At 41.1% G+C, this 20,840-nt stretch overlaps 2 protein-coding genes across 2 annotated transcripts; one reads left to right on the forward strand and one right to left on the reverse strand.

The window, feature by feature from the left end:
• Nucleotides 1–162: 162 nt before the first annotated feature.
• On the reverse strand, nucleotides 163–9,956 carry pdcd2 (programmed cell death 2). The gene is made up of 6 exons (XM_010888698.5): nucleotides 9,512–9,956; nucleotides 8,668–8,907; nucleotides 8,441–8,581; nucleotides 8,177–8,277; nucleotides 7,614–7,727; nucleotides 163–1,633 (listed from the first exon to the last, which is right to left on the reverse strand). Exons 1-6 carry the CDS (start codon nucleotides 9,798–9,800, stop codon nucleotides 1,475–1,477), a joined length of 1,044 nt encoding a protein of 347 aa, XP_010887000.2. The 5' UTR covers nucleotides 9,801–9,956; the 3' UTR covers nucleotides 163–1,474.
• Nucleotides 9,957–10,493: 537 nt separating this feature from the next.
• rhoua (ras homolog family member Ua) lies at nucleotides 10,494–19,174 on the forward strand. The gene is made up of 3 exons (XM_010888699.3): nucleotides 10,494–11,017; nucleotides 11,389–11,447; nucleotides 15,568–19,174. Exons 1-3 carry the CDS (start codon nucleotides 10,768–10,770, stop codon nucleotides 16,018–16,020), a joined length of 762 nt encoding a protein of 253 aa, XP_010887001.1. The 5' UTR covers nucleotides 10,494–10,767; the 3' UTR covers nucleotides 16,021–19,174.
• Nucleotides 19,175–20,840: the final 1,666 nt, after the last annotated feature.

Below are 20,840 nucleotides of genomic sequence, written 5' to 3' on the forward strand. Positions count from 1 at the left end.
GTCTAAAATTTGACATTTTAGTTGATGTCAACAAACTGATTCTTCTGAATCCAGTCCTGAATGGCTAATAGGATGGTCTTGAGCACCCCTATCCATCTAAACTGTCATTGGTTCATTATAATCAAATCAGCCTTGTGTTATGCAGTTGGAAAAAGGTACCAATTCACTCAAACATTCTAGTTTTATTTTTCTAAACAGCTTTTACATTAGGAAAAACTTTGTGTAATTTAAAGGAAAATCTAGTTTTTGACTGCACTGGGCCCTTACTCATGAAATGGAGTATAACAATTTTCAGGATACAACCAAAGCATAATATATTCAAACAAGGATACATAAGTGACAAAAGAATACACAGTGAAAAGAAAACACTAACCTTTCTGGCTTGGGTTCATCCAACAGGTTTTAATAAACAATCATGTGAAAAGGGAAGTACACCCCTTTGATTTTATTTGAATGGCCCACAAGTCTCCCTATAGCAGCATTTCAATTGGATTCAGATCTGGCCTTTACATCAGCCATTTAACCTTCAATTTCCTCTTGAGAACTACTGGTTAGATTTGCTTGTGTGTTTTGAATCATTGTCCTTTTGCTAAGTCCATGTTTGACTTTTTTGACAGACAGCCTCACATTCTCAATTCTTTGGTACAATATGGAATTCATGATTGAGTAGTGGCAAGTTGGCCAGGCCACACTTTACAGTTGGTATGGGGTTCTGTTTTAGCCAAACAACTCAAATTTAGATTAATCCAGTCTTTCCCAATCCTGGTCACATACCTGAATCTAATTAAAGACTTCATGATAGGTTGATTACATCAATCCTGGACTAATCTGGCCAGAGTATGTTCCTGTACTTTTGGCCTATACCTAGGTTTTGTCCAGTACATGTCAGTTACCTTGATATTCTTTTTTGAAAACAGGCTTCTTCCTAACCTCCCATGAAGGCCAGGTTTGTGCGGTCTTTTTCTGACAGCTGAATCATTCACTTCAAACACTGATTAATCCCTCCTCCCCCATACACATTTTGAAATGTTGCAGACACACTTATCCAGAGCAACAGTAGCACTTCATACATTATTTTGTTATGGGGGAGCAGAATAAGCCAGGTTGAGGCTGGGCTTGATTAGGTGCCCTTGATATTGAGGACCAGATTAGAAATGGAAACAAGACAATGTGTTTAACATAGCTAACACCTCTACTCTTACAAAAAGTGCCATGGATCTAGTTACCAGAGCATTTGACCCATCTAAAAGACTACAACCTGCGCTGGATAGGGGCCCCTTCAAGATGAGATTTAACTATCCCATTGTGTCCAATTCCTCAAATCAAACTGTATGAACTAGACATTTAATGGTGCTATGTAATTTGACATAAATAGCCGTTGACATGAAAAAGGTACAGAATAGCCCACTCTGCACAGGGAAACATTGCCATAACCAATTACAATCAGATTCCATTTTATTACAATGTTATTCAATTATATTTGTTCTGTGAAATCCTGCTTCCAGATGAACTCTGAAGAGTACTTATTGCCTTGGTCACAGCTGTCAGCGCACGTGTAGATAGCCAAGGTTCCCCAGTCTATACTGGCATCAGGACTGTCCACTTTCAGGTCATTCAGGAGCTGAGGCATGACCTGATGGGATACACACCAAGACATTTTCACAATAGCAATTCATAGCTTTAGACATTAAAAGATGTCCCAGATTAAATTTATCATCAGGAGATTCTGGCAGTCAAGTCAATCTATTTACACACAGATGAATTCCGAGATCAGTTTATTATGTCACAGAGTCTGATTCATTAAGTACTGTAGAGAGTTAAGACCTTTTAAAAGCCAGCGCTGAATGGGAGGAAAAAAGGCTCATTTGTAAAACTAGAATTTAAATTGAACATATGTTAGGCAATAGCTGGGAATCTTTTGTTAACTAACCAGCTCTATTTAAATCAGGGAAATGGATCCTACTGTTACCACTACTACAGGGCTGGGTCATAGACTTTCATAGTCATAGACTTGGAAAGCACTACATAGTAATCAATAAATGTGTACATAATGTGTGATGTGCCAGCTCGATCAGCAACTCGCTCCCGCTGGGCAGGGATGAGCCAACCTCTGAGATTCAGGACCCTGTAGTACACAACCGGGGGAAGGGCGGAAAGTACCGGGGAAAAGCAGGGTGCGCACTGGACGAGGACAGCGGCACACCAGAACGTTCCAGAAGCAGAAAGGTGGGATAGCTCCTCCTCTCCACATCTGCCTATCAATATTTGTGATCAGGGCGGCTGCAAATGGATGACCACAGAGCCGTCCCCGAGGTAAGAAGAGAGAAGCGTATGTGGTGTTTCAAGGACCCTGTGTATACTGTTTCAGACAGAACGGCTAAGCAGCAAAGCCCACCAGCCGAAACTGCCTTTCTGTCTAAGGAAAATAATCCTAGAAACGGTGCCCCATAATCACAGCTTATGCAGACAGGCCCTGAGTTGGTGTTTCTTTAATGTCTACCTTTTCAAGAGTTTAAGTTGTGTTAATAACACGCCGTCAGGCTTCAAGCCTGTCTCGCGTCTGTCCCTTTACCCTGCCACATGTGGTAATGAAAAACCACATAGCATAGATACATATTGAAAGACCAGAAATGAAATGAGAAAGTAGATTAACAAATGTAAACATTTGTAATTAATGTCAAGCTATGAAACATTATAAATGACCAACCACTTAGTTTTGGAATAGTAAATCTCTATTTCCCTTCTAGTGGTGCCTCGACTTCATGACAACACCTAAGACAACTGCTCAACAGGATAGGTCTATCTTTAACAAATCATATTATCAAAGTTGTTAAGGTCATCTTACAGGCTGGCTAAACAAATTAGTTTCAGTGACCTATGTTCACATTCTTTGAATCGTCTGGGAGAGAGGCAAATCTAGATTTATCATAAAGAAGAAACACCAGTTGCTTGAGGCAATTTAAATGGGTAACCAATTAATAAGTTGCCAGCAAAACTTTGATTATTCCCTAAAATAGCATGAGTTTGTTTGACTGGGTAAGTAGAAAAACTACAGCGCAGTCCATATGTATTTGGACAGTGATAAGTGTTGTAATGGATTTGTACTCCAGCACATTTTACTTGAGATTAAACAATTACGAAGAGGTTAACATACACACTGTCCACCTAATTTGATGGTATTCATTTACATCCATAAACCGCATAGGAATTGCAGCCCTTCTCAGAAATAGTACTCCATTTTAGCAGACTAAAATTAATTGAACAAATCAACAATATTAAAATATTGGTACTTGACTGCAAATTCTTCGCATTTGATGATGACCTGATGACCCTAAGCCATCACCAAACAGTGGGTATTTTTCTCTCATGTTCTGCCAACCCTGTACTGCAGCCTTGTTCAGTTCATTTTTGTCTCTGGGCAATTTGACCTTCAGCCTCATCTTTAGCAAGTAAAATGTTTGCTGGATGCAAACTGGATTCAATTTAGGGGATTGACTCAGCCAGTCAGGAACATGAAAAAAGTTGACTTAGCGGTACATTTGAGGTCATTGTTCTGCTGCATGGTGAATCAATCAATCAAATTTATTTATAAAAACTCATCTCTACATTTATTTATAATGTAGAGATTAGTTTTTAGTAGACACTTGAAACTTTGCACTGAGTTTGCATTTCTAACCTTAATTGGCAGTTCATTCCACAGTAGTGGAGCTCTATGAGAAAAGGCCCTGACGCCAGCTGTTTGTTTAGAAATTCTAGGTACAATTAAAAGGCCTGCATCTTGCGATCGTAGGTTATGTGTAAGTATGTATGACTGGATCATTTCAGCAAGGTAAGTAGGAGCAAGTCCATGTATTGATTTATAGGTTAAGAGTAAAACCTTAAAATCAGCCCTAACCCTAACAGGCAGCCAGTGTAAGGATGCTAGGACAGGAGTAATGTGTTCAATTTTTTTTGTTCTAGTTAGGATTCTAGCAGCCGTGTGCAGCACTAATTGAAGTTTATTTATTAATTTGTCTGGATAACCAGAGAGAAGAGCATTGCAGTAATCTAGTCTAGAAGTAACGAAAGCATGGATACATTTTTCAGCATCAGTTTTTGATAAAGTTTCTAATTTTTGCAATGTTTCGAAGATGAAAATAAGCAACTCTTGAGACATATTTTATATATTCTTCAAAGGAGAGTTCAGGGTCAAGGGTAACGCTGAGGTTTCTTACAGTTTTTTGGGATACGACCTTGCAGCCGTCGAGGTTCACAGTGAAATCTGCTAACAACGCTCTTTGTTTCTTGGGTCCTAAAACGAGCATTTCTGTTTTCCTTGAGTTCAAGAGCAAGAAATTCTCTGTCATCCACTTCCTAATATCTGAAATGCATGCTTCCAAAGTAGCTAATTTAAGGGCTTCTCCATGCTTCATTGAAATATATAACTGTGTGTCATCAGCGTAACAGTGAAAGTTTACATTGTGATTTCGGATTACATCGCCCAGAGGGAGCATATATAGTGAGAACAATAATGGGCCCAGAACCGAGCCTTGAGGAACACCAAAGCATACCTTTGACTTGTCAGAGGATATGCCATCCACACTAACAAACTGATTTCTTTCAGATAAATAAGATTTAAACCAGGTTTCCAGTCTCTCTAAGAGAAGGGAGTGATCAATAGTGTCAAAAGCAGCACTAAGATCTAGAAGCAACAGGACGGATGCGGAACCTTTGTCTGAGGCCATTAGAAGGTCATTTGTTACCTTCACAATAGCAGTCTCAGTACTATGATGGGATCTGAAACCGGACGGGAGTATCATAAATGTTATTTGTCTTTAGGAAGGCATTCAGTTGTTGGGAAACAAATGTTTCTAAGATTTTTGAGAGGAACGATATTGGCCTATAATTGTTTAATATGTCGGGATCCAGATTACATTTTTTCTGTGACTAGCACAGAAGTCCAATAACTGAACACCACTCGGGTTCAGATCAGGGGGGCCGTTCCTCCCAATCACGCCCCTCCAGGTGTCACTGTTGTTGGCCACGTGGGCGTTGTCACCCAGTAGAACGATGGAGTCCCCAGTTGGAGCACTTTCCAGCACCCCTCCCAGAGACTCCAAGAAGGTCGGGTACTCTGCACTGCCGTTCAACCCGTAGGCACAAACAACAGTGAGAGACCTATCCCCGACCCGTAGACGCAGGGAAACGACCCTCTCGTTCACCGGGGTAAACTCCAACACATGGCGGCAGAGCTGGGGAGCTATAAGCAAACCCACACCAGCCTGCCGCCTCTCACCATGGGCAACTCCAGAGTGGTGAAGAGTCCATCCTCTCTCAAGGAGTGTGGTTCCAGAGCCCAAGCCGTGCGTGGAGGTGATCCCGACTACCTCTAGTCGGAACCTCTCAACCTCACGCATGATCTCAGGCTCCTTCCCCGCCAGCGAGGTGACGTTCCACGTCACTAGAACTAGTTTCCGTGTCCAGGGATCAGGTTGTCGAGGCCCCCGCCTTCGACTGCCGCCCGATCCTCTAGGCACCGACCCCTTATGGTCCCTTCTGCAGGTGGTGAGCCCACGGGAAGGCGGCCCAACGTCGCTCCTTCGGGCTGAGCCTGGCCGGACCCCGTGGGGAAAGGCCCGGCCACCAGGCGCTCGCATACGAGCCCCAACCCCGGGCCTGGCTCCAGGGTGGGGCCCCGGCTGCGCCATACCGGGCGACGTCACGGTACTCAAAATGCTGGATAAAACCCATTGAGTCAATTATGGCTTCAAAGGCTTTTTGAAGAGGATCATTGGACTTTTCCATATGTATATTGAAATCGCCTAAAATTAGAATACTATCTGCCATTACTACAAGGTTAGACAAGAATTCTGGAAACTCATTGAGGAACATTGTGCATGGCCCGGGGGGCCTATAAATAGTAGCTATGTAAAACGATTTATCGGCCTGGTTAACTTTCATTAGTAAAACTTCAAAAGAATGAAACTCAGTAATATGTTTGAGAGTACATTTATATTTACTGTCACAAATATTAGCGACACCCCCTCCTTTTCGAGATGCATGAGGGATATGATCACTAGTATAACCAGGAGAGGCCTCATTTAAGGCAGTGAATTAATTAGGCTTTAGCCACGTTTCACATAAACCAATAACATCTAGTTTAGGTTCAGAGATTAATTCATTTACAGCAACTGCCTTTGGAGCAAGGGACCTAACATTTAGGAGTCCCATTTTGAGATGCGAGGTGATATAGTCATTTTTATTTGTGACCGAGGTGGAGGAAGGCTTTATCTTAATGAGGTTGTTTTTGTTAGCACTACCTTGTTAAACTTTTCTCAGCCTGGAACAAGTCACAGTGGCAATAGGTAAAGCTGTACTAACTACTCTGGCTATGCTATCGACAGACTCCACTATGCTAGCAGGCTGGCTAACAGCCTGCGGCCTGACCTGCACCCTATCTTATGTTAAGGCTATACGAGTGAGACTCCTGTCAATGTTCCTAGATAAAAGAAGAGCACCACTCCAGCTAGGATGGAGTCCGTCGCTCCTCAGCAGATCAGGCGAAGTGTTGGTGAAGTGTTTTCAGGCATTTGGTTGGATGTTTCTGTACACTTCAGAATTCGAGGGTTCTTGATTTGTTCAACTCTTTGGCTAGAATCACCAATAGACATTTTGTTAGGTCTCTTGTGCATGAACTAATGCAACACACACCTTGCCAAGCAACAGCCAAGCAGACAATTGTCCAATTACTTTTGGTCCCCTAACATTGAGGGCACATGAAAAGGACTACACAGTTTCTGGATGTAAATACCCTGAAGTTATATTTAACAGTCTACTTTAACCTCTTAGTAATTGATGATTTTAAAATTCCAAATACATAGCCAACATGTGCTCAGTGTGACCCTGCTCTCATCTGTGAAGAGAACATGGGTCCAATGTCAGACCTGCCAATTCTGGAGTTCTCTGGTGAATGACGATGGAGCCGCACTGTGCTGGGCTGTGAGCACAGGTCCCACTAGAGGACATCGGGCCCTCATGCCATCCTCATGGAGTCTGTTTCTGGCAGTTTGGTCAGAAACATGCACTGCAGTAGCCCACTGGATGTCATTTTGTAGGGCTCCGGTAGATGCCCTTTTACAGCCCTGTCCAGCTTTCCTCGTGTAACGGCCCATCTCCTGGTATCTCCTCCATATTCTTGAGACTGTACCAGGAGGCCCATCAAACCTTGCGACGACGCGTATGGATGTGCCATCCTGGAGGAACTGGACTGCCTGTGCAACCTGAATGCCTCATAATACCAGTAGTGACAAAAGGACAAAACGCAAAACTTGAGAAGAATCAGTCAGGAAGGATAAGGAAAGAGCAATTGTCTGTGGCCACCACCTGCAAAACCATTCCCTTTTAGGGGTTGTCTTGCTGTTGCCTCTCCAGTGCACCGGTTGTCACTTTCATTTGCACCAAAACGGGTGACATTGATTCACAATCGCTTATGCTTCCTAAATGGACAGATTGAAATGCCTGAAGTTTAACGGACATGGTGTTATTCTGTGATGATTACATGTATCCTTTGTTTGTTTTTTTAGCAGTGTATGTTCTGGTTTTGGGCCACCAGCCCTTCATTAACATGTAAATACCTGAAATTCAAAGATTCGCCTGGAACCACATGAACAGTTCGGGATGTCCTTCTCCCCAGGAACATGTTCAGACGAAACCCAAAGAGGAGAGCCCCCTCGACAGTATCGCAAGACCTACAACCACAAAACAATGTTATTATGGTCTAAAATCGCATAAAAACATAGCATACTCCCGTTTCTGTGGGTTGGGGTGGAGAAATTGTACTATTAGATTAATTGACAGGGATATAGATGTAAAGATTGACCATCCCTGATATCAAATATGTAGTTTGAACCATGTTTTAATATTGCTGAGTGTTTGTTAGCATTTATTTACATTTTGGGTTCCGCTTGGGTCCAACTGTTACACTTAGCTTAATAAAAAGCATTAATAAAAGTTATATTTTTCAAGAATCAATGAAAGAATATCCTACATTGATCACAGGGTGATCTCAGAAAACTAGAACTGAAATACATTTTGCAATTATGTGAGGAAACACTGACAAGACTAAGGATGTCTTCACCCACTTAAACAGCCAAAGCGTTGGCCCACACGACTGAAGAGCCAAATCTCTTAACATTACCTGATGCGGCTCTGATGCAATCCTCTTCTTAAACCTTTGGAACACTTTGCTATCTTGGGTTTCATGCATGGCCATGTCTTCGAGTTCTGTCTCTGCCAAACCTGTAGAACAGAGTCAATCCTTATACACAGCAAAAATGTCAATAATTTCTAGAGTAATACTTAGTGTCTAATGCAAAAAATGGGTTCAGTAATCTCTGCATTGGACAACTCAGCACGATGGATCTGAAGGTTGTAGATGCAATGCAGTTCATTAAAGTCTTACCATCAGCTAAGTCAGAGCAATCCAAGTTACTCCGTTCATCCTCAACGGTCTCACTCGACTCCTCTTCCGGTTGTTCCTCAAGCTCTGTGACCAGTTCTGACTCAGGAAACAGGAAAGTGGAAGGCACTGCACTGGATGGCACTGAGAATGCATCAAAGGTTTCAGATAATATTGCACACAATCATTATTACACCTAGTATGACAGTCCAGGAGACCAGCACAATCACCTTGTTTGCAACACTCTTTCTTGTGACTGTGTTTCCAGTCGATGGTCTGGTGTTCTTTACTGCAGTAGGACACGGCATGGCATTTAGAGCAGGTTTTCTGACCAACACAGCCACACAGCTTGCATAGTGTAACCCCCGAACTCAGGACACAGGGTTCAAGCTCCTTCTCATTTGGTCCATCATCAGATGGTGGATCAAAGGGATAAAAGTTGTTTTTCCTTGGCAACTGGCTCCTGAATACTGTAATAGAGTAATTACAATGCAAGTACAGCATTTGAGTAAGGAACACAAGGTAGGGGAACAGATGTCACTAAAGGTAATCTGCTATGGTCCAAGAGAAAGGAGACAAAATAGGTCATGGTTCACATATTCATGAGGGGTTGTGGTTAGACAAATGTATGTTTGTGTGTGATTCTGGAATGAAAGACTGACACCATCAGTGGTGTTTAATAGGGCAATCTCACAGTAACCTAATCAGGCTGAGTCAATTTCTTCAGATTTCCCCCATTAGAAAAAGGTATTTTAACAAAAACATTGGCTTAAGATCATGAGTTCCGTTGTTAGTTCTGAAAAGTCCCTCGTAGGGTCCATAATTTAACATCACAGTGATCACCAAGAAGGCACACCAACGGATGTTCGATTTATAGCAACTGGGGGGGGATCTCCGATCACTAATACGGAGAAAATGCATTGGTTGCACCGAAGCTAGTGGTGCTCATGATCATAAGTAACCGTGCCAGGTCGGCAATTTTTGGATTCTCTTTAATGCCACTTAACTATCAATAATTTGTATGAGCTGATCCGACTATGGAAATGGAACAGTTGTAGCTAAATGGCTACTTACCTTTCAGGCAACGGCTGTCGTTTCGAGAATAGCATTCTGGTGTCTTGCAGCAAAATACAAAGAGAGTTCGGTGGAAACTTCTACCCTGCCCAGCTATCGGTGCGTAAACCTGCAAAAGAAATACTGTAGGAAGATGGCATTTGTCACACGATAACTCGTGAAGACTTGGAGTGTCCGACTGACTCAGCCAAGCAGGTTTGCCTCCAACTTTGCTTGGGAACTGCTGACTTAGTAATTGCCATTGTTCTGCATCCTCCAAAAAGCCAAGAGCAACACGTGTTTCTGCCATATTATAGTTTTGTTATTTCTAGGTCCAACTAACATTAACCTTAAAACCTTTACTCAATCGCTGGCGCACTGTCCAACATGCTTTTGTTGTTGTAACTTTAAATTATGTCCGACGTGGAAAAGTGACTGTGGCACACGTTCTGTGTAAGTCGCGCTCTTGCGTCTGTCATTCCTTCTGTGTCAATTAACACATTGATTAAAATGCTATTTTATTTTATTTGCAACTCAATTAAATTGGACTTATTGGTACTTCATAAAATGGACAAATGCTTTTTTTCCTTCACGTCAATATGCCCTGTTAATGTCCACTAGGAGGCAAGCTTGTGCTACTTGTCAGCGGTCTTATCTGCGGTAAGTGACTTTATAGATAGCTGAGCCACGTGAAGAGGGATAGAAATGTAACAGTTGTGTCCAACACATTTAACATGTTTAATAGAAATAAACCCTACTCAAATAGTTTAATAAACGTTTTATTATACTATTATTATATTCTATTGCAAAAAAAATATGAACTTGTATTTTTTACAGAGTAGGCCTAGTAGATTTATGGTCGTTACGGAGGTCGGCTTATTTCTGTGGGTTAATGTTGCAATCTTTTTTCTGCCTCAGTGGTGTTTCATGATGTCATGCTGCTCACAAGGAGGTTGAGCCTCTTTTTACTGGCATCGGGCGAGAGGGGCGGGGAGTGCGAAGTAAAACTGTGGAGATACAGAAAAGAAACTTCAAATCATCAGTGGCGTACACATGAAAGTGTTGGATTTATTGCTCAAGGAACAATGGGGGGTTGAAATTAATGTGCCAGCATCGTTTTTCTGCTAAGAATACACTCGTTTAGCAATGGAATCACCACAGAAGCAAAGGTACATGTCTTGTCGAAATCCCATTGATGTCAAATCTGGGAAACGAATGGTTTTGCCAAACTTGGATTAGGCTAAATTGGTGGACGGTATTGGCGATACCACAAGGCGATGCCTCCCCAGGGCGATGGAGAATATAAACCTGTAGCAGTGACTGCGGTGTTACCACCGGTTCCCCCTCGGAGGTTTCGGAGCAGAGAGTCGTCCTCGGGATCCAAGTGCCGGTTTGGTGGCGGAGAGCGCAAAGTGAAATGTGTGCTTGTCGGTGACGGGGCAGTGGGGAAGACAAGCTTGATTGTCAGCTACACAACAAATGGATATCCAACTGAATATATCCCAACTGCTTTTGATAACTTTGCTGGTAATTTATCAAATATTTGCCTTTACGTTAGGTGTTGAGTTATAAAAGTGATTTTCTTTCTCCAGACAGTTTAAATCCCTGATTTAACGAACAGGTGAATTCAGGTGAATGAGTAACCATAGCCTGTATTTTGAAATCTTCATCAGACTGTCCAAAACATTTCAACTTGATTCAAATGTTTTGCCAACTCATTGGCGTCATTGGATTTATTGGTGAGAGGAACTAAGTTGGCTAATTGGTAAAAGCAAAAGTTAGAATATTCTTGGGCTGTATTCCATTACATTGTCGTTAACAATTACTTTGTGATTGTGTTTTATTGATTAAATGTGTACTTGATTTGTTCCAAACTGCTATTTCATTCACTTTTCCAGCGGTGGTGGCAGTTGACGGCAAGCCAGTGAAACTGCAGCTTTGTGACACAGCTGGCCAGGTTTGTAACAAAAACCCGCTAGGACAGTTTTATAAAAGCTCTACTAAAGTGTGAATGATATGCTTAAAAAACCCAAGTAGGCTGTGCAATGCCTTTTTGCGCTTCTTCAAATCTAACTAAGCTTTTCTGACCCCCATGCATTAAGCTACTAAGAATGGGGTCAAATGGTATTCCAGTGTGTGGGGTGAAGTGATCGAAGTTGATTGGACAAAAAAACTGCTGGAGCAGTCTTGAATCTGCATCAGAAATGAGGTTACTCAAATGAACTGTCTCCCCCATATGGGAGGTGGCTAACGGGAGGGGGGGGGGGGGCTAACAGATAGGAAACCTTATAATAATGAACTGAATGTGAGCCTGGAAAGGAAACAGCTTAATTTTCAGCACAGCTGGGGCTGGTCAGAGGAAACACACGATGGGTCTGTTTTTGAGAAGCAGAGCACAGGGGAGAGAGTCAACAGTGGAAAGCAGCCCTGGAAAGCAGGCCAAGCGAGATCCAGAGAAGTTCTTGTCTAGACACAGAGAGCCAGTGCCTGGCTGGAGGCTGAGCTCTGTGGGTTCATAGGGTTCTGCTTCGTGTCTTTGCAGAGAGTAGTTCTGTAGTAGTTGGATTTACATTAGACAGCAAACTTATAAAAAAAAGTTTAGAACTTTGTTTTGACAAGACAATGCAAACAATATATATAGATATATAGATATATAATATTGATTTAGTTATTACTATTAGTTATTAAACATACATTTCGGTTTGGTCTATATTGAAAAATAATCAAGATGACATTTTTGCTTGCATTGCATGAATTAACTTTCTTGCCAGCCCACATTAACTGTGAAAGTGTACTGTATTATTCAGCTGCCCCCAACCACCATGATGTAAGTTCATGGCTAAGCCAGTTAAACAATATATGGTTGTGTCAATCGCTTACAAGCAATATCTTTGGGACAAGATATAATGTTTTTCAATCCGCACAAATCTGTGTTATTTTGCAAAACATTAAATGCATTTTTAAAAAACATACATTTTCCTTGAGTCCTAGCAGACAAATCAGTAATTATGATCCAAATTGGACATACTACAACTTTAAAAAGTTTCTTTCATAAATATTAGAAAAATAATGTTTCAAAAATAAATATGTGCAGAGAGAAAAGCACATGCAACATATCAAAGTTATTTAGAGCAGTCCAATCCAATTGCCGTAGCACTCACACACCTGATCCAAATAGAAGACTTGATAGGTTGATTACGTCAATCAAGTGTGTAGGTGGTAGAGCAACATTTAAATCAGTTGTGTGAATGCTGGGGCAAAAACATGCTCCCCTTTGGGTCCCCAGGACCAGGATTTGGAAACTCTGATTCAGAGACAACACAAACCCCTGACATGTCGACTAGGTTTTTCACAAGAAACTGAATACACTACATTTCCTGAGAAAAAAATGATTAATTACAAAAATCCCCAAAAGGTCACGCTAGCATCACCACCATGTTTTACTTTTGATATGGAGTAAATACTATGAAATTCAATGATTGGTTTTCACCAGACATAACAAAACACATCTGAAAGTGGCGTAAAGACTTGTGAAGACTCTAGGAATATTGTTATATGGACATGTTATGTTTGGTGAAAACCAAACACTGCATTCCATACTATTGACCTCTTATCAAAGCACGGTGGTGATAGTGGGAGTTTTGGGGATGTTTTGCTGCATAACGTACCTGGAAGACTTCATTAAAGGATCCATCAATGTTGTTCTGTATCAGAGAATTTAATAAAGACAGTCAGATGATTCATCTGTGACCTGAATCTTTAGTGCACCAGTGGGGTGAACATGTTTTTGCCCCCTTCGTGTTTTCCTCTGTTACTGAATACTTGTCACACTGAATGGTGTCAGATCTTCATACAAAATGTAATATTAGATGAATTTCATTTTTTTAAGGAAAAAAGTTACCAACAACAATTGGCCCTGTGTGAGGCAGTGATTGCCCCGTTAGTTACACAATGAACACTAACCAAATTCAGTTGATCACTGGATTCAGTTAGAGCAGACACACTCAGGCTTGATTACTGCCAGGCCTGTTCAATCTAAACATTAATTACTTAGAACCTCACCATTAATGAAGCCGGCTACAAGGTCTCAACAAGCAACAAATAAAGCCACGGTCAAAAGAAGTTCCAGAAGAGATGAAAAAATAAGTTGTTGAGATATTTTAGTCTGGAAAGTGTAACAAAGCCATATACACGACTCTGGGACTCCTGCAGACCATAGTCAGAGCCATTATCTCCAAATGGAGAAACATTTTAATGGTGGTGAATATTCCCGAAGAGTGGTCGACCTGCCGAAATTCCTCCAAGGATGCAGCAACAACTCATCCAGGAAGTCACAAAAACACCAAGGGCAACTTCTAAGGAACTGCAGGCCTCCCTAGCCTCAGCTAAGGTCATTGTTCATGATTCAACAATAAGAAAGAGACAGGGCAAAAATAGAATTGGTGTAAGAATTGCTAGGCACAAACCATTGCTAACTAAGATAGAAATTTGTGCTTGTCGCACTTTGATGACCCCCAAAGCAATGCATGTAACGTTTTGTAATGATTCAGTCAATTGACAAACCTAAAATAAATGTTTTATGTGATGGCAGGACATGAAATGAGCTGATCATGCTCAAAAACTACAAATGTCTCTAATTTAAAGCCGTTAGTGAACCCAAATTCCCCAGTGATACAAGTCCATATTTCTAGCCTATAAAACATGTTAAACAAATGTCATTGTGCTGCTAAAAGCATGGCTTCCTCCACGGTCCAACGACCCCATGCTGGGTTTGGACAAGTAATCCTCTGCTCACAGACAAATGTAAGCTTCCTTGATTGTGTACCAACCATTTAAGCTATACAAAATATACCAATTGGGTAGCTTAACTGGCGAAAATTCAATCTAGCTGTGTCATGTGTCCACGGTATGTTAACTTCATTACTAATGCAGCAGACTGCCTGAATACAAATTAGAGGGTCCTTCACTGTCAATGTTCTTGACCGTGTTGGGTTCCTGACACTGCTAATGAACACCCAGCCAATCTGAAATTATCTGGAGACTTCTAACTGAAATGGCGACATAGACTATTAAAACCTCTATCAAACAGAATTGAGTGCACACAAGAGGGGTGTATTAGAACAACAGGTGAAGAAGAGAGAGAGATGGAGTATGAGCTGTGGAATGCATGCTTTGTCAGTAAACAACATCATGCATGTGTTATCAGGGGGATGCCGGTGTTATCTTCTGTCCGGTTCGCATCGCAGTAGTCCGAACTAGATGTGTTGGAGATAGGCAAGCGTAATCTCAATGTTGCTTAACACATTTGCCAGATGAAAAGACTAAATGACACATTAGCAAAAACACACAGCCATATTTGTGACAGCACAACTGGGCCATGGGCTGGATGCTTACAACTGTAAATCCCTGCAATGTTAAGCTGCCACTTAAACGTGATGTAAATGATGTCACCGCTCCGTTCAGGGGAGGTTTAGCTGGCGAGAATCATATGTCCCTATGCTTACAGAGATTGTCCGCGAGAGCCCTGCCAACTGTGAATCATGATTTCCTTCTCTACCTTCTAAACCGTGTCTTCGTACTTAATGTCTCACAGGATTTAGCTTTGTGCTTGTCATCACACATTCATTTTGGGACTACCGTGCTTTGTCTTGTCAACATTTGTATCTGCATTATAGTCATAATCTAGCTATGTAACGATGGGCTCTCTCTGTTCTCTTATTTAGTTGTTTAGCTACCTAACGTTCATGCTTGTATGAAATATGTTGGGCGGAATAAATAGTGCCTTTTACACCACCCTACACAATCGCATTGTCAGTCACTGAAATTAGAATGAAAAAAACAACCTTTAGGCTAAATTGTAGGTCCTGTCCCTAATCAGAATCACCACAGCATGTAAACAGAACACTGTGACACGTTGTCACGGTAGCAGAAACTGACAAGATGTGTTGTGGGGTCAGGCTACGGTCGCTGATTGTGTACTCCTGCCTGACAGAGAGTCTTCGTCATGAGGCAGGGGTATCAATTCTGCCTGTCATCTGGTTGTGTTTCTGAACCCCGCTTTCCTCTCCTTCCCGCAGGATGAGTTTGACAAGCTGCGTCCGCTCTGCTACACCAACGCCGACATCTTCCTGCTCTGCTTCAGCGTAGTCAGCCCCTCCTCCTTTCAGAACGTCACAGAGAAATGGGTGCCGGAGATCCGCAGGCATTGCCCGCGTACTCCGGTGGTTCTGGTGGGCACCCAGTCCGACCTGCGGGAGGACGTCAAGGTTCTGATCGAGCTGGCCAAGTATAAAGAGAAGCCTGTGGATCCTCGCGAGGCCCGGCAGTGTGCAGAGGACATGAGGGCCGTGTCATACATGGAGTGCTCCTCGCTCACCCAGAAGAACCTGAAAGAGGTGTTTGACACAGCCATCGTTGCCAGCATCCAGCACACTGACTTTCAGCAACAGCATCTGCTGAAAAAACGAACTCCGGACAAGATGAAGAAGCTTTCAAAGTCGTGCTGGAAGAAGTACTGTTGTGTGGCTTAGCTTCTGTCCTCAACTGTCACAACATGGCTGCCAATTATAGCCTCTGTGTCGGGGTGTTGAAAGACTTTAGAATGACATGACTGGAACATGAGAAAACGTCTGGAGCGTCTGAGTTTTTCTTGGTTAGACCTCAATGTCCTTTTTTTCTTGCTTCATCATTATGAGCTGCGGTGGAGAAATATCTGAGTGAGGTGTGATGAGACTACTCATTGACTTTCCCATGTATTAATTGACCTGGACACACAGCTTCCAATGGACCGCCGTGAAAGACTAAACCAGGAGGGTTTATTTAGTTATATTTTTATTTAGTTTTATTGAGCTAGTTTACCCTCACTTTTCCCATGGTGAGTTTATGTAAACTTATATTGGTTTAGTATTTACCATTGAGTCAACCATCAGATTTATTGTCCTTTTGATTTAGTTGCCAATGGTAAAATAAAAACACTGTGCCATAATTAGAAACTGCAAGGAGATTGTCATTTTCATGGTTTTCATGCATGTCCTTTCATTCCATATTTGAGTCTTATTTTGCTTGTTGTCTAGTGTACAGATCACTCCGAAACACTGAACAACAGTCCTGCTAATGTTTTCCAGAAAGAATGTACCACTGGTGAATGTAAACTGGTGTTTACATTAAGACAAACATATACACAAGGGTTCTGTCTAAACTCTCACACCGGTCACAGTGTAGATATGTGCTGGAACTGTACCTGGACCTGTTGACCTTTGGTTCACTTGACCATAACATCAGCCAAGAAGTCGTAAATACACATCACCATGGTAGCAGTTAAAGGGCTCCTTATTGGTTTAAAATGCAGTTGAGACCACTGTTTTGATTTGTGTCAGTGGATGTGTCTGGTGGGGTTATTTGTTCAGGATTATTATAGTAGTTTAATTTGTTTCACATTCAGTGTGTTAACCCATATGACTCTTTCATTTATCAATAATTTTCTGTCCCCATTTTACCCATTTGTGTTTTTGACAACTTCTGTTGTTTAGTACAGTTGAGACAGTAAATCATGCCAATTTCAGAAAATGTGTTGATATATTCAGTCATTTTAACTTCTTCCATGCAAGAGAACTCCATTTTAAAAATGTACTAATAATATTAGGTTGTTTCATAAGTTTTGAAATACAATGTTAAGCATTATATTATAGCAAAGAGTGATAATTATTGTTTCCCAAAAAGAAAATTTCATCATAACATTTCAATGCAATAATAAGCCTATCAAAGTCTTTACAGCGATCTTTGAATTATATACATACTTATTGTTATTGATTGTTTACTGTATGAATGTACATTTAACTTAAAAACAGAGCAATGTATATCGTCTTAGTCCAAGTGAGAGCTACACATCGACCAGACCTGTGCACTATAGTGCATAATGATTTGTATATGATTAGTTTGTGTACCGGACAACACTGTTTAATGTGTTCTCAGCATCAGTGTTGTTTTCACTTTGTTTTGCCCATCCTGTTATTCTACACGGTTTCCAAGATTCTATTTTGTGGTATCGTGTTTGATTTCAATTATGATAGCGAATATATGATTTCTTTTGGAATGGGCCTAATTACTGTTTTACTGCTCTTTTTGTTCTGATTATGTGCATTGGAATCATGATAAAAGCGGAGCTTTGATTAGTTACGAGTTAAATAGAAAATACATCGTCATTAATAAAACCTTTCCTATTCTAGGCTACCAGATTCACAGAAGGTTCAGGCTATCGGGAAAGGAATGGGTGATGTTTTTCTTCCAGAAAAAACATCACAGGCTGAAATGTCTGGGCAGAAAATGACCTGATATAGAGATAATAGGGGTCTGGCTGTAAATGAGTCAATGTTAACTCTTAACTGCCTGTTAACTCTTAAGTACCTTAGCTGTTATAAATATGAATATCAATATGATCTATCCAGTGATGTCATATCTTTCTAAAACTATAACCATTGAAAGAGTGTTCTGTCCCGACAAAAGTTAAAAACACTATCTTGGAAGAACTACCTAAAAACAGTACCTATATTGCATTCATATCATTGAGGCTTGTGTGATGTCTGGGTCTGCCGATGTCAGTTCTGGTAAGGGTAGGCCTGTAGGGATGACGTTATTTCAATTTCACAATTATAATTGTCCCCTCTTTTAGTGAAACAGTTTTTGAACCTTGTGAAGTTCTTCCAGTTGCATTAAGTAAACCTGGGAGGAAACTGTATAATTACCAATATGCTAATGCCAAGATCAACTGGATGTGTCACTTGTCAGTGTGGGATGTGCCTCTGAAAGTAAATTACTGTGGACGTCAGAGAACGGAAATGTTCATATTTTGTTGGATCCTCTTAGTGGACCATAGTAACGATTTTGTAGTTACGATCAGTGTGATGTCTATGAACACGTACACCATGAATACAGTACATTCTTACTTTACGTACTGCCAGCGATTTGTGTCCTCATCATGAAATACTACTTACACTTTGACATGCGAAATGTAGCGAGACGGTTGGCATTTGTACATGACTAAAGGGCTTGAATGGTATGGGTCTTCGGATGTGATACGCGGGTGAGCTGTAAGTGTTAGTGGACAGTGGTGCACACATCTTTGGACAGGTGGCCATTTTGGTGGTTAATAACAGGGGGTTATTCGTTGAGTGACGTTCAGTTCTACTGTAACGCAGGGGCTGTAAGTTAAGTACAAATGCGTTTGACAACAATGTATTTCTTCAAATCCTTCTCAGTGCACATCACATGGTCTTCTAAACTTCTGTGTTTCCAGGTTGGCTATGAAGGTTCAAATATATCTATTCAGGATTCTGTGGGGATGTGGCAGTGGTAAAATTACAGCTCAGTGACCTGATAGAACCAATAAATGTTTGCCTGTAGTTTAATACCTTTTGAAAATAAAGAATATTTGGAATGCATGCATGTGTTTATACATTGGGGGGTGTGGAGAGGGGGGGGTTAATACTCTGAAACACATTTATTTTGTTATCCCTATAATAACCTAGGTATTACAACTGAACGCTGCTTTGATTAAACAACTATGTATAATAGTTCATGTGATAATGTATAATGTAATAATATTAACTGTACTAAAATAATTCAAATGCATGTACGTTCTGGTCAACATTCCAGTTGTGCAATAAACAGAGCTTCATTTTAAGGTCAGAATATTAAGAAAAATGATTTTATTCCAATGGTGGTTGTAGCGGCCAAAGACACGGTCTCTGGTACATTGCTATAATAAGGATTTGATGGCCCATTACTACATAAGCACTCTACCGTTCCCACTATCTATCAATAAAGTAGAAAATGGTAACAAATAAATCTTTAAAGGGGCTCTGTGTAGAATCCTACCTCTAGGGTTTACAAGACTGAACAATAACACAGCTTGTCCCCTCCCCTTACTGAACAAAACGGGAGTAGTCCGAGGTGGTTTAGGGTGGGGGTAGTGCTGTGATTGTGTAATATACGTGGAGACTACACATCAATACAAACTGATAGATGGACCAGCCAGAAAGTTCAAATGGGGAATATCTCAGGCACTATTAAAATGGAAACGATGTGGTGTGGTCATTTATGCTTGTATTTCTACTATCAGAACAGTACAAGTCTGGCCCCTTTGAAGAAATATTCTCTCACTTTACAACTCGATGAGCCATTATGCCAATTCATGTCTGTTGTAGTCACTAAAACTATCTGTTGAGCTGGCTGCTCTTTTCTCTCAGCCTGCAGCTGTCACCTATTAATAACAGTGATATTTTCAAGCCAATTGTCTGGGATTGTTTCATATTGCGATAGCGTGCGTGTCGGCAGTGATACGTGTTGTACCCAACCAAACAAACCCTCATGACAAATAATTGCCTTAACTGAGACGGCGTAAATGGGGAACCTTGGCAAAGCTAACATGTCTTGGCCTATGCACCCAGATGCCCACGCTGATCTATGAAGATGGCTCTGCAAGACATGTTACGTAGGTTTTTCTAAAGGGACAAGAGGAGATAGAGGTGGCCTGATATATTTGCTCGTTTAGATGCAGAACACAGCTGCAGAAAAGCCAAACGGTATCCCAGAGTTGCAAACGTGGTGCATGGAGCTGTATGCACAACCCAGGAGGGACTTGGCAGATCAAGTAAAGCTGCGATTTCTAAGAGGCTCAAGTCTGGAAGGATGTTGAAAAGTTTGTTTTCTGGGCTGCTGCCCAAGTTGTCACTTGTAGAAAATGATGGTCCACTTATTTCTGTGTCCGCTAACAGAGAAAGGCAACAATGACCAAGTCTGAATCCCGCAAGAACTGCTTTGAATACAATGCATGCACAGAAAATGGGTGAAACTAGGACAATGTCAAATCTCGTGAGCCAGTCAGAAGCCTCTGGTTAAAATATATGCAAGAGGTAAGACTCCTCAAGTCTTTAAAGGAGCATTATTCAGTTTCTCCATATATTTTTGAACTTCTGAATTATTAAATATTCCTATTGTCTCTTTAAGTTTATAAATCAAACCCAACAGTCATACCCAAACATATTCCAAAATTCTCTTCTTATTTTTGTAAACAATATTATGGAATGTCCATGAACGTAACATAGGAAGACAGGTAAAGAGGAGACAAGTGGAGAGATGGGATAGACACGGGTCGCGAACCCTGGTCTCCTGCTGGGAGACGCATACAGTTAAGCCCAGAAGTATTCAGACCCATGCCAAATTTTGAGTCATAGTGAATTTTTGTTTAACCAATACGTTTATTCTGTCTGAAAATGACATTAACAAGTGACAAAACATGGTAAAACATTGTGCAGGAGATACAAATGAATAACGTAACCATTTCTGTTTTTAA

Source organism: Esox lucius, chromosome 5 (genome assembly GCF_011004845.1).
Source record: "Esox lucius isolate fEsoLuc1 chromosome 5, fEsoLuc1.pri, whole genome shotgun sequence".
NCBI classification, from domain to species: Eukaryota; Metazoa; Chordata; class Actinopteri; order Esociformes; family Esocidae; genus Esox; species Esox lucius.